Consider the following 13,849-nt stretch of genomic DNA (forward strand, 5'->3'; position numbering starts at 1 on the left):
TCCCTGGAGGGGTTCAAGGCCAGGCTGGATGGGGCTTTGAGCAACCTGGTCTGGTGGGAGGTGTCCCTGCCCATGGCAGGGGGTTGGAACTCGATGATCTTTAAGGTCCCTTCCAACCTGAACCATTCTATGTTTCTATGATTCTGCCCTCCTTCTTCCAAAGCTCAGCTTCACTCCCAACTCTTCTACCTCCTCTGCCCTGAGTGGTCCTGGGGGATGGGGAATGAGGGTTGCAGTTGGTTAATAACACTTCGTCTCTGCCGCTCCTTCCTCCTCACACTCTTCCCCTGCTTCAGTGTGGGATCCCTCCCGTGGGAGACAGTCTGCTCCAGCATGTGTCCTTTCCATGCGGTGCAGTCCTTAAGGAAGAGACTGCTCCAGCGTGTGTCCACCCTTGGTCACAGGTCCTGCTAGAAAACCTGCTCTTGTTTGGGCTCCTCTCTGCAGGCTGCAGTTCCTGCCAGGATCCAGCTCCAGCACGGGCTCTCCAAGGGCTGCAGGGTAGATATCTGCTCCTCTGTGGTCCTCCATGTGCTGCAGATGAGTAACCTGCATTACCGTGGTCTTATCCTGGGCCTGCAGAGAACTTTCTGCTCCATCACCTGGAGCACCTCCTCCTTCTTCTCTCACCTTGGTGTCTGCAAGGCTGTTTCTCTCACATTTCTCACTCCCCTCACACAGCTGCTGTGCAGCGGTTTTTACCCTTTCTTAAATAAGTTACCACAGAGGTGCCACCAGCATCACTGATGGGCTCAGCTTTGGGCAGTTGTAGATCTGTTTTGGAGCTGTCTGGAGCTGTCTCTGTCCAACATGGGGGCAGCTCATGGTGTCTTCTCACAGAAGCACCTCTGCAGCCTCCACCCCACTACCAGAACCTTGCCATGTAAACCCAGTACAACTAGATTAGTATGTAGTGAGAATTGCACTTTCAATACATGGGAAGAGCTCTGTGGGTGAATTCTGAGGTTGTCCTTCTTCATGGAAGCATCTCTGTGAGCTTATCCATGTTTCCCGGTAGTCTTTCATTGCAAGATGAACGTAGAGAAGGAATTATGTTACGCGATACTCTACTGAAGGTTAACTCTAGAGTACTTTCTAGTAGGGCCCTTTTGCCCATCTGGGTTTCTGTGGTGAAGTTCATTAAGCTTCTTAGTCTCAGGGAGGACAACTGTACGCCTGCAGTCTTATAAGACAGAAGGAGAGAAGAGGGAATTCTTTGCGAAGGGATATTTCAGGTTGTGGTCACGGAGCAGAGCTGCAAAGTTTTAGGCATAAACCCTGGCGTTGATTGCAAGACATCGGTTGTTGACAGTCAGGCTTTGGGAGCTCTTTGTTGGGGAGGGAGAAACTTGGACAGTCGGGACGGTGAGAGGTAGGCACTGGAAAGCAGAACAGATTTAGCCCTGATGTATCCTTCTGGACGTTTTGTCTTCTCGTGCCATGGATAACTTTTTTCATGTTCTCCAGAGGAATGGCTGTATTGCTTTACTGGGAATTATCCAAGAAAGGCAAGGTAAAAGTGAGCACCTACTTCTCAGCACTCGGTAGTGAATAATTACCAAAAGTGAAAATTTACAGGAACTCAAAGCTGACACTATTTCATAATGTTTGGTGGGTTCAGGATAAATAGCTTTGTCAATAGACAAGCCAAGAGAAACATCTTCTAATTGAGGGCTTCATTGCAGGGAAGGCTCTCCCCCACTCCAGTCCCCTATTCTTAATGTCAATGTTTTATATTTTGCAAATACGTATTTTCAGCCAGTACAGCCTGTAATAATCACTTTGGGTTTTTTTATTTCATGTAACGCATTGGCTTTCATTTCTGTTCCTGTCTTCTGGCATTAGGTGGAGTGGATTTCTCCTTTGTGCCATTGCAATGCTCCTTGTGATATTTCCCATGTTTACCTTTCCGAAAAAGCTCCCTCCTCGACATAAAAAAAAGAAAAAGAAAAAGATGAACTCTGATGATGTTTCAAGTGATGACGAAGTCATGAAAGAGAAAACAAATAGCAAAATACAAGCAGACAGTGCGGTTCCTGCCTCTATGGGATTTGGAAAGAATGTTAAAGGTGAAGTTTGTTTTTTATTTTTAAATGCTGTAAATTTTGTACACAGGATCATCTAGGATTGTATGAGTGTAATTGAAGGCAGAGTTTTGACATTCAGTATTTAACACTAGTTTTGCTATTGAGATTTTAATAGATGGCCATACTCTAAAATTGCAAAATGCAGTGATGAGTGTAAGATCCATTTACTTAAACTGTTGGAAATGTTTAATGTGCATCTGTAACAAACAGGTAGCTTATTTCCTGTAGGTATAAGACCTCTAGTATCAGGCGTATTTGTGTACCTTACAGTTTGTAGCTGTCATACTTTCTTCAAGCTGTCCTTCATAGAATAAAGTGCTCTTCTAAAGTATACGTGAAACAAGTAAAAAGAATCCTAGTATGTGGGTTCAATTATGTTCATGCGTTTGGGTAAGTTAATTGAGAAAAAATATTTGTTTCCTATGCTAGCTATTTTGTACTGCAAGCTGCTTGTTTTCAGAAGGCTGGGAAGGAAGAACGAAACCTGTGCTAATTTTGAAACAAGAAGAGATCAAAAGATTGACAAGTAATAGAGATTTTTATTTTATTCAGGAAGCAAACCATTAATATGAAAGCTAACAGTAAGTAGTACTCACTGGTAGAATGCCGTGGGAAGAAGGGCAGTGTTGTTAAAAGTAAATTAATGTGAATGAAGCATATACATTTGCAGTTGACAATATGGGCGTAACAGTGTCATAATGCTGAATAGTATAGGACAAGAATGAATGAGCCTTAATGCTGTTGTGCTGCTGATGCTGTTGTGTCCTCCTTAGATTCCATGATACAAATGCTGGTTGTGCTCTTTTGTGGTTGCCTGATGAATGCAATGGGAGTAGGAGAAACCATGAAATGTCATTTGTACTATTAGATGCAATTCAAACTTAAAACTTTAAGTGTTTGTTTGTTGACATGAACATGTTACTTTATCATTGGCTATCATCCCAGGTTATAATTATCGGTAGATTTTTTAATGACACATTTATGATCACTGTCACTCTTTATATTGAGTAGGCAAGGCTTAGCAAAGCCGGTGTGCTGGTTTTAGACTAAAAGCAGTGTAATTCTAAGTAATGTTTGCCCACATGCATATTGATTCGCTCTACATTGCATTTACATCTGTACTCTCAGGCTACCTAAAGTTACTCTTTAAGTAAAGAAAAAAACAGAAGACCAGAATTTGCTTGTGGTGATTTTATTAGCACAGAGCAAGCAAGGTAAACCTGCAATATTAGATCTTTCAGAACCACATTCTCCCTTTGTTTGCAATGTAGCTCAGAAAGCGGTGGAGAAGCAAGAAAAAGCATGTTGTCTACTTCCTTCTTTGAAGACTGTCTATTCCCTGTATTTGTGAGTCCCCCTACATATTCCATAAAGTTAGTTGTGGGTTTTTTTTGGCAAGAAGTTGCTCAGGGCTGCTCCTTTTGGGGTTTTCTCACTGACTTAGGGAAGTGGGAAAGGGAAGTTCGGTCTTGCTGGGCTCCTTCCTAATCATTGCAGGCAATGCCACAGCAGAGGGGTTGCTTCGTCCCGTAGGTGTACAGGGGGAAGATACAGATATTCAGACAAACTCCACGGCTGGATGAGTTTGCTAATGATGGCTCTCTGTTTCTGTACATAATTTCACCTTCCAGGTCATGTTGTGTCACTAGAGGCATGGCAGATACACAGAAAACAAGTATGCTCTTAGGAGAATGTTTTCTAGTACTTTTTTTTTTTTTTTCACGGAAATTAAAACTACTGTATATCTCATTTAGCGTGTAATTTTTATGTAGATCTGCCTAAATGTGCACCATGCCTTCTACAAACCCCTATATAAATATATTAGTGGAGCCACCAAATTAGAGCTTCTCATAATCAAAACTTTTCATTTCCTCTAGGAGAGAAACTTTACCGTGTGGAGCAGTGAAAAGCAGCATTGTATTCCACGGGTCAGAGAGATACCAAGCGAGCTGAAATAGCACATATAGCAAAGTATTTTGCTATAAGCTGATAATAGCTTTCCCATTAGGTGTCATTTACCCGAGCAAAGAGGGCCTGCAGCAGGAATGCACTATCATTTAATTATTTTTCAAGTTGAAGTGAGCTTTATGGAATGAGATCATGCCTCAGGCTTCTCAGTTGAGGTAATTTCGTTTATAATGGGAAGGAAAAAAGGATTGCGTGCGTCTAAGTCATTTAGTGTTGCTTCTTCTGAGATGCAATGTACATTTTATACTTCCCGTTGAATTTCAGGGCTTCATCTTTTTATAGCACGATGGGCAGTAGCTGGGAGACTTGATGATTTAGTAGGTCATGCCTTCTGTTCTGTACTAATAAATATCAGTGATGCCGTAGTCTGCCATGACAGGGGTCAGTGCCATTAAATCTGTAAAATCCCTACAGCTTTGGTAAGGAAAGTCTCATGGAAGAAGCCGTTTGTTTTGATCTTCTGATATGGTGGTGTCTAATCTGGGAAGCCTGGAAAAATGATTCTTGTCCTGCTGTATCTTGTCCTAATTTAACAGAAGTTAGTTCTCTAGGTGAATAAAAAGGAATTGGAAAGGTGTGACGGGAGCAGGACGGGGTCTTTTTCCTGCAGTGGCTGCCCGTATAGGCTGAAGAAATAAAGCAAAACTGGCTCCAGCTGCAAACCTCCAACTTCAGTGACCTGAGCTTTATTTTGGCCCATGGTAGAGGTGGGATCAGATAAAAATACAGATACATGTCTTTGCTTTTCTCCATGTTTCAAGATGCAAGGGCTTGGAATTCAGTCTTTTCCTGTTTGTGTTGCAAGTAAACAAAGTGAGAGGGAGATTACTTCTTATGCAGGTATCAAAAGTATTAAATAAAACATTAAATAGGTCACAGGAGGAAGAAAATTGGATGCAGTTTATTGGGAGAAATAGAGGTACTGTAGAAAATATAAGCCAGAGGAGATTTATAATGAAGAAGCGGCGGTTCGATTCCATACATGCAGATAAATCATGAACCTGAGCAGACAAAACCACTGTTTTCATTTATGACATGGATATCCTTAGGGTTTTGTGCCATGGAAATTGTATCCGCAGTCCCTTTACTTACCAGTATAGTGAAACTTACTGTGCAATTGGATAAAGAAGCAGTGTAAAGAAAACCAATGTATATATTACCTAAAATGAGCTGATCTAATCTGAAGGGTGTTAATTAACTACTTGTATTTCATAGTCTTTGGTTTTCTTTTTAATGTTTTGAGTTTTGTCCCTGTGTACAGCCCTTTCCTTAAACGTGGAATATTCCTGTCTGCCTTTTCACGTCTACCAGCTGTCCTATGCCCTTCCCAGTCAGTCCCCGCTGGGGATGGAGACAGGATAGTAACACTTTTCAGGGCACCAGCAAAGGTAGAAGAAACTCCTGAGGGGCTTGTGGCTGCAGGGTAAGTCCATGGAAGTGCTTCCCCATCACAGGAGCCGGATTGGAGTTTTGGCAGTACCCGGAGATGATTTGGCAGGGATCGGAAGAGAAGGAGGAGGAGGAGGAGACAGTGGTCTGCGAGCGCTGTAAATGTCAGGGAGTTCAGCAGAGCGTGGGCTGGAGATCCTGCTGGGCCACTGACCTTGAGTGAGTCGCTCCCCCCCCTTGCCCTTTCTTAGGCCATCTTCAGGAGCTCAAAATAGAAAGGGTTGGCACGGCCCCGTGCAGCGATGAGCAGCGTTAGCTGGAGCCACGAGGAGCTGCTCTAAATCAAGTTAACTAAAGTAATAATCAGATCAAACTCACTCCCAACCTCCCTGCTCTTGGTGGGATATTAAGGGCTGTTCAATGGTCTGGCCACCACCCAGGTAATTAAGGTATGTCCTGAAAATGCTTGAAGAATAGAGTTGAATGACATTGATTAAATGGTATGTGAGTAGATAATGAAATTAAATACATGGCAAAATATTATTCTAGAATTTAGTGATTAGCTCCATGCAGAATATATTTGAAGTAGTCGTGTGTGACTGAAAATGCTCATTTCCTTTCTGATCCAGAATCCTTTTCCTTTCTGAACCAGAATCGCAGAATGCTCGGGGTTGGAAAGGACCTCTGGAGATCATCCAGTCCAACCCCCTGCCAGAGCAGGGTCACCCAGAGCAGGTCCCACAGGAACGTGTCCAGGCGGGTTTGAATGTCTCCAGAGATGGAGACTCCACCACCTCTCTGGGCAGCCTGTTCCAGGGCTCTGCCACCCTCACGGGAAAGAATTTCCTCCTCGTGTTTAGGTGGAACTTCCTATGTTCCAGTTTGTGCCCGTTACCTCTTGTCCTGGCACTGGACACCACTGGAATTCTGTCTCAAATCTCAGCTCTGCCTTTGTGCTGTGTGAGAGCAGAAGCTGCCCCTGGGATCTTGGTGTGGAGGCAGCCTCCTTCAAAGCTGCAGACATGGGTAGTGCTGACCAGATGTGGTGCCCCTGCAGAAAGGAGGTCCTTTGGCTAATATCTGCATCACCCTTACAAGGGGCTTCTCTGCTGGACTGCAAGGGGACAGTGCTGTAGACTGGGATGGTTTATTCCCCCGGTTGTATTCATTGCACCACCTTGGGCTAGATGCACAGGAACAGGGCTAAAAGAAAATATATTAAATTATAAAAAGGGAGGCAAAGTCAGACTTACTTGAGTTTTTATTGAAATTCCATTTACAGTGCTTTAGGAGTTTTGCTCAGAGCTGTACTTACGAATATTTGTATTGCTTGCATATTTTTCTTATGCTTTGCCCTTAGCATGGGTCAAGCAGTGGTCCAGCACGAGTGAAAGAAAATTAATACTGACTAGGGAAAAAATATTGTCAAAGACCATGAAAGGAAGAAAATTGTCAGTAGACTAGCAAACCAGTCAGCAAGGTGGTTTCGATTTACTCTTAGTTACATATTAGTTTATTTTAAAAAAAAAAAAAAAAAAAAAAAGGATGTTTAAGATTTTAAGATTTGAATTGCTGTACAGAAGAGTAAACATGTATTTCAGTTTTAGGAGTGTAATCGATAGAGATTTATTTGTTGAAATAACATAATGAGGGAAACTGCAAGTTGTCATAGCTTTGTTTCTGATGCACACTTGCAAAAACAAGAGATGGTTTTTGAAGAGCTCCTAAAAATCAGAACCTGACAGGTTCAATAACAGCCTTGAAATCAAATTCTAGGTCTATGGCTATTACACAAAAATAATGTGACACTGAAGTGTTTTAAATGCATGATTGATTATGTAGTACAAAGGATCCTTAAAATTTTTAGCGTTCTTGCTTTTTACTAGAATTAGTGTGGTTGAAAGATGTGAGATACTTAGAGTGCCTTTTTATTGTAGGTTTTTTAATTTAGAAGTGTAACACAGATTCTGTCACACAGGATTTGTCTATGATCATAGGTGGAAATCAGGAAAAACCCAATTTTGAATATATAGTTTTATTTCTTTACTGTATAGCAACTTTTCCTTGTATGCCAGACAGTTCTGCTTTATAAGTCACAAAGACCTTCCACCCTCAGCTGCTCCAGGTGGTGTGTATTAGTGCAGCATGCAGGAATCACTTTTATTTCTTGCCAAAAATTACAGTAATTAGCGGAGCTTTTCCCTGAAGAATCCTTCACACGGGTGAAAGACAACTTGTGCTTGTTCCAAGACGCTGAGTTTTATCTAGTTATCAGTAGAAATCCAATTTGAAAATACTAATTAGTTTTGAAGTTAATAATGACCTTTAGACTGAGAGTTGAGATTAGATGCAAGTAGGAGTCAACAGAAAGTACAGCTCTACATCCGAACACCAGAGCAAACCACTTATTAGCTCTGCAGTTCTTTACCTGATTAGTTCTTCGGTATCTTTAGATCCAAAATTCTAAACCACACATTTTCCTGAAGCTCATTTTTACCAGGAAGACCTAAACTTTACCGTATATTATGACATTTGGACAAGGGCCTTTAAAATAATGGATTTAGCAAAGACCTTGGACTCAGCCCTTGGGCAAGAACTTCCAGTTCATTTCTATGAAGAGCACTTAGTTCGTCATCCTATATGATATTTCTCTCTATGATGTCCAGTCTTCTGAAAATTACTCTTTTACTATTTTCTTCCACAATTTTTCAGCCCAGGTGAGCAGCTGCCACCAAATAGAATCATAGAACCATAGAATGGTTTGGGTTGGAAGGGACCTTCAAGATCATCGAGTTCCAACCCCCCTGCCCTGGGCAGGGACACCTCCCACCAGACCAGGTTGCTCAAAGCCCCATCCAGCCTGGCCTTGAACCCCTCCAGGGATGGGGCAGCCACAGCTTCTCTGGGCAACCTGTTCCAGTGTCTCACCACCCTCACAGCAGAGAATTTCTTCCTAAGATCTCATCCAAATCTCCCCTCTTTCAGTTTAAAACTGTTACCCCTCATCTTATTACTCCCCTCCCTGATCAAGAGTCCCTCCCCATTTCTCCTGGAGCCCCTTTAGGGACTGGAAGGGGCTCTAAGGTCTCCCCGGAGCCTTCTCTTCTCCAGGCTGAACAACCCCAACCCTCTCAGCCTGTCCTCATAGCAGAGGTGCTCCAGCCCTCTGAGCATCTTCATGGCCCTCCACTGGACCCATTTTAACAGGTTCGTGTACTTCCTGCACTGACTGCAGAGCTTGACACTGTACTCCGAGTGGGGTCTCACGAAAGCGGAGCAGAGGGGCAGAATCCCCCCCTCACCCTGCTGGCCACGCTGCTTTTGATGGAGCCCAGGATGTAGTTGGTTTTCTGGGCTGCCAGCGCACATTGACTGCTCATGTTGAGCTTCTCATCCACCAACACCCCCAAGTCCTTCTCCTCAGGGCTGCTCTCAATCCAGCTCAGTTTCCAGCAGAACCAACCCTGGCACCCCCTCTGTCTGGTTCTTGAGCCCTTTCTCACAGCGGCAGCAGGAAAGTCATCGCCACTTGCTCCTGTTGCAGGGGGAGAAGCACTCGATCCTGCACTTTGTCCTGAGGGAAATCCTGGTACAGTTGCCCTGCTGCAGCCCTATAGCAGCCATTATCTTAAACGGTGTTATCTAGCCCCATGAAAGGCTTTGCAAAATCTGGGTTAGAGCATCTTGGTTTCTTTTTGCATCTAAGTCCCCCTCAGCTAACCCAACCCAACCCAACCCAAAACCAGACACAAAGCCAAAGCTGGTGAGGTCTGAGGGCTGACGTCTGATGGTATTGGAGATCTTTCCTTTTTTTTCCTCTCTTTCATTTCCTTTTGAACAATGAGGTAAATTTTGATCAGCTGTATTTTGAACACGCGGCATAATGTGCCAATAAATAGTGATACTATTTTATCTTTGTACCTGCTCCTGTAATGTAGTTTCTGAAGGTGTACAGCTGCACTGCACTTTCCATATACTTGTGTTGATATTTTATGGTCTCATATTCTTGTTATCTTGTTTCTTTCTGTTCTTCTATTGCAAACAGTGCCACTTTTTTTTTTTAAAAAAAAAGCTGTAGATTGTAAAAAACATTAAGATTCAAATATATGAGTACTTCTTAATATGATTTATTCATTACTTATTTCTACCAAGTTTTGTATTTAACATTTAATACGTTTCTTCATCGAGGCAGCAAGAGAGCATTTGGTTATATTAAAATTATAAACCCTGTACTCGTAATGAATTCAGTATAAATTTTGACGACTGGCATAAGCTTAGACTGGGTGCAGTCAGACAACTTAGGTGCTAATTAGCAGCCTGACAAGTTTTGACATGACAGGAGTCTAAATTCTGTTTGCTTCTATACAGATAACCTACTGGAGTCGATGGAGCGAGTGAGACAGATCTTTGACGCGACAACTCTTTAACATCAATAAAATTCTCACTCAGGAGTTCTTACTCAACATGTTGTATTTCTAATGGGCGCTCTTGTCATTGAATTCAATGGGCTTTGATTCAAGCAGCTTTCAGTTTCTGTGTGAAGTGAAAAGCAAATGAAAAAACCCAAACCATAGTAGGTTAGATATAATAGTTGAACAGAAAATCTGATCTCAGTAGAAGTGCCAAGGGAAAAAAAAAAATGTTTAAAATCACACCTTCTAATCTGAAAAAATTAAGTCTTGAATAGAGTTATCATTATCTTGTGATGATAATTTGGCATCGCTACAGGACTGAATTAAAAGTATTTAAGTGTTTCTTTTAACTACAGTGCTGGGTGTCATGGGGTTTTGATATTTGATTTGAGGATAAATGCAACATCTATGAATACTTTTTCAATTTAAGTTAATGACGTGCTCTCGTTTTTAATTGTTTTTATCCCTTCTGAGAATATAAGTTGTATGTAAGGTGTGTTGAGATTCTTTGATACCATTGACATTGTTTTGTCAGTATGCTCTGTCTGCGCCTATTGTAAATACTTTTAAATCATGTAGAAAAATGTTTAATTAAAAATCTTTTGGTTTCCTTTTCAAGGGAATAACACTATTATTCCAGCTTTCCAAGCATGGTCCTTGAAGCAGAGAGTTACAGGGGGAGTATGTGATATTTTCCTCCTGTGGAGTGCAAAACACAGCACTGTCAGTTCCGCAGTGTGATGTGTGTTACCTTGTAGAAAATTTCAAAATAAGACATGAGAATAATTCCAAAATCACTACATTTTATTGCTGGTTTTCTCTCCTTGATAGTGTTACTGTGAAGACCCCTTTTCTTCAGACAGTTTTCTTAAAGCAGATCTCAGATTGTGTGCCCTCTCCCTTTGCTCTTAGCAGACATAGCCAGGCACTAGCGAGCCATTGTTGCCAGCCCATCGCAAAGAAAACCAATTTGTTTCAGTTTGCTTTTCTTTCTCGCTCATTATTTTTAACATCCGTTTGTCATTTTTGTCATTTTATAGAGCTTCCAAGAGCAGCTGTCAGGATCTTAAGCAACATGACATTCCTTTTTGTGAGTTTGTCATACACAGCTGAGAGTGCCATTGTCACAGCTTTTATTACCTTCATTCCCAAGTTCATCGAGTCACAGTTTGGCATCCCAGCTTCCAATGCCAGCATCTACACTGGTAAGGCACTGCCACGGAGCGTAACGTTGAAAGAGTTGGTGTTCTTTGACTAATAAAATGAATCAATGTAGGAATGAACCAAAAATGTGCTTGTCAGAACAGGTGGTTGGGTCCAGCTTAGTGTGTTTGCTTAGATACTCAGGCTGTTCTTTGATGTTTGCTATATGTGTTTGGTAAAACGTGAATCCATTTATATTGTTAAGGGGCTGGGTTTTTTTACATGAGCCTAGACAGACATGTTAATGGTCTTCAGGGAGGAAAAATGCAACAACAAGAAGCTAGAAGACCCACAGGCATTACTGTGGGCCTTTAAAAGATCATTTAAATCTGCTCTTATTTTATGTGAATTTTGCTTCATCTTTGATCTTTAAAATATCCTAATCTTTCTTATTTCCCCAGTGACGAGTTGTTTATCTGTCCCATCCTTCAGTTATTTTTCCCCTCCAGGCTGGTGGTTTTCTCCTTATTTACTTAGTAGCATTGAGCGCGCAATGATCTAGTCTAGTCAGGAGAGCTCCATGAATCCTCTCTCACCTGCCATTGCAGGGCTGAGGCCCCTCTTTTGCAGATGAGGCACTTCATAGAATCATAAAATCATAGAATGGTTTCGGTTGGAAGGGACCTTAAAAATCATCAAGTTCCAACCCCCTGCCATGGGCAGGGACACCTCCCACCAGACCAGGTTGCTCAAAGCCCCATCCAGCCTGGTCTTGAACACCTCCAGGGATTGGGCAGCCACATCTTCTCTGGGCAACCTGTGCCAGTGTCTCACCACCCTCACAGGAAAGAATTTCTTCCTAAGATCTCATCTAAATCTCCCCTCTTTCAGTTTATAATCATTCCCCCTTGCCTTATCGCTTCTCTCCCTGATCAAGAGTCCCTCCTGTGAGCCGTGCTGGACCTTGTCCTTACCAACAAGGAGGGGCTGGTGGGGGATGTCAAGTTCAAGGGTAGCCTCGGCTGCAGCGACCACGAAATGGTTGAATTCAAGATTCATAGGAAAGCGAGGAGGGTGTGCAGCAAGCTCGCTACCCTGAACTTCAGAAGAGCAGACTTTGGTCTCCTGAGAGATCTGATTGGCAGGGTAGTGTGGCAGAAAGAACTGGAGGGGAGAGGGGCCCAAGAAAGCTGGTTGGCATTCAAGGATCGCCTCCTCCAAGCTCAGGAGAGGTGCATCCTGAAAAAGAAGTAGCAGGCAAAATAGCCAGCAGACCTGTGTGGATGAACAAGGAACTGCTGGACAAGCTCAAGACCAAAAAGGAGGCCTATAGAGGGTGGAAGCAGGGACGGGTAGAATGGGCAGAGTATAAAGAAACTGTCCGAGTGGCCAGGAACCAGATCAGGCAAGCGAAAGAACTAGATCTAGCCAGGGACATCAAAAACAATAAGAAAAGCTTCTACAGATATATCAGGGATAAAGGCAAGACTAGGGAAGTTGTGGGCCCTCTCCAGAAGGAAACGGGAGACCTGGCCTCCCAGGATATGGATGAGGCTGAGCTACTGAACAACTTTTTTGCCTCAGTCTTCACCAGCAAGGGCTCTAACCACACTGCCCAAGTCATGGAAGGCAAAAACAAGGGCTCTGCAAATGAAGAACTGCCCACAGTAGGAGAAGATCAGGTTTGAGACCTCTTAAGGAACCTGAAGGTGCATAAGTCCATGGGACCTGATGAAATCCACCCACGGAACCTGAGGGAGCTGGCAGACGAAGTTGCTAAGCCGCTTTCCATCATATTTGAGAAATCCTGGCAATCTGGCGAAGTTCCCGCTGACTGGAAAAAGGGGAACATAACCCCAATATTCAAAAAAGGAAAAAAGGAAGACCCAGGGAACTATAGGCCAGTCAGCCTCACCTCTGTGCCTGGCAAGATCATGGAGCAGATCCTCCTGGAATCTCTGCTAAGGCACATGGAAAATAAGGAGGTGACTGGAGACAGCCAGCATGGCTTCACCAAGGGCAAATCGTGCCTGACAAATTTGGTGGCCTTTTACAATACTGCCACAGGCTTGGTGGACAAGGGCAGAGCAACAGACATCATCTATCTGGACTTATGCAAAGTATTTGACACTGTCCTGCACGACATCCTGGTCTCAAAATTGGAAAGTCATGGGTTCAATGGATGGACCACTCGGTGGATCAGGAACTGGCTGGATGGCCGCACTCAAAGGGTTGTGGTCAATGGTTCAATGTCCAATCGGCGGCCAGTGACGAGTGAAGTTCCTCAGGGGTCGGTACTGGGACCAGTGCTGTTCAACATCTTTGTCGGAGACATGGACAGTGGGACCTGGACAGGCTTGAGAGATGGGCTCATGCAAATTGCATGAAGTTCAACCAGGCCAAGTGCAGGGTCCTGCACCTGGGATGTGGCAGGTGCAAATACAGGTACAAATACAGGTTGAGCAGAGAATGGCTGGAGAGCAGCCCTGAGGAGAAGGACTTGGGGGTGTTGGTGGATGAGAAGCTCAACATGAGCCAGCAACGTGCACTGGCAGCCCAGAAAGCCAACCGAATCTTGGGCTGCATCAAGAGAAGCGTGGCCAGCAGGTCACGGGAGGTGATTCTACCCCTCTACTCTGCGCTCGTGAGACCCCACCTGGAATACTGTGTCCAGCTCTGGAATCCTGAACACAGGAAGGACATGGACCTGTTGGAACGGGTCCAGCGGAGGGCCACAAAGATGATCAGAGGGATGGAGCACCTCCCCTATGAAGACAGGCTGAGAGAGTTGGGGTTGTTCAGCCTGGAGAAGAGAAGTCTCCAGGGAGACCTCATAGCAGCCTTCCAAGA

The 13,849-nt window shown here is 43.5% G+C and overlaps 1 protein-coding gene across 1 annotated transcript in view; it reads left to right on the forward strand.

The window, feature by feature from the left end:
• Window positions 1-13,849, forward strand: part of SLCO5A1 (solute carrier organic anion transporter family member 5A1) — a 79,804-nt gene that overhangs the window by 42,888 nt on the left and 23,067 nt on the right. Inside the window, exons 3-4 of the mRNA XM_074146619.1 lie at window positions 1,846-2,069; window positions 10,897-11,061. Of these exons, the coding sequence (XP_074002720.1) occupies window positions 1,846-2,069; window positions 10,897-11,061 (389 nt within the window). The remainder of the gene's footprint in view (window positions 1-1,845; window positions 2,070-10,896; window positions 11,062-13,849) is intronic.

Source organism: Numenius arquata, chromosome 4, assembly GCF_964106895.1.
Source record: "Numenius arquata chromosome 4, bNumArq3.hap1.1, whole genome shotgun sequence".
Lineage (NCBI taxonomy): Eukaryota > Metazoa > Chordata > Aves > Charadriiformes > Scolopacidae > Numenius > Numenius arquata.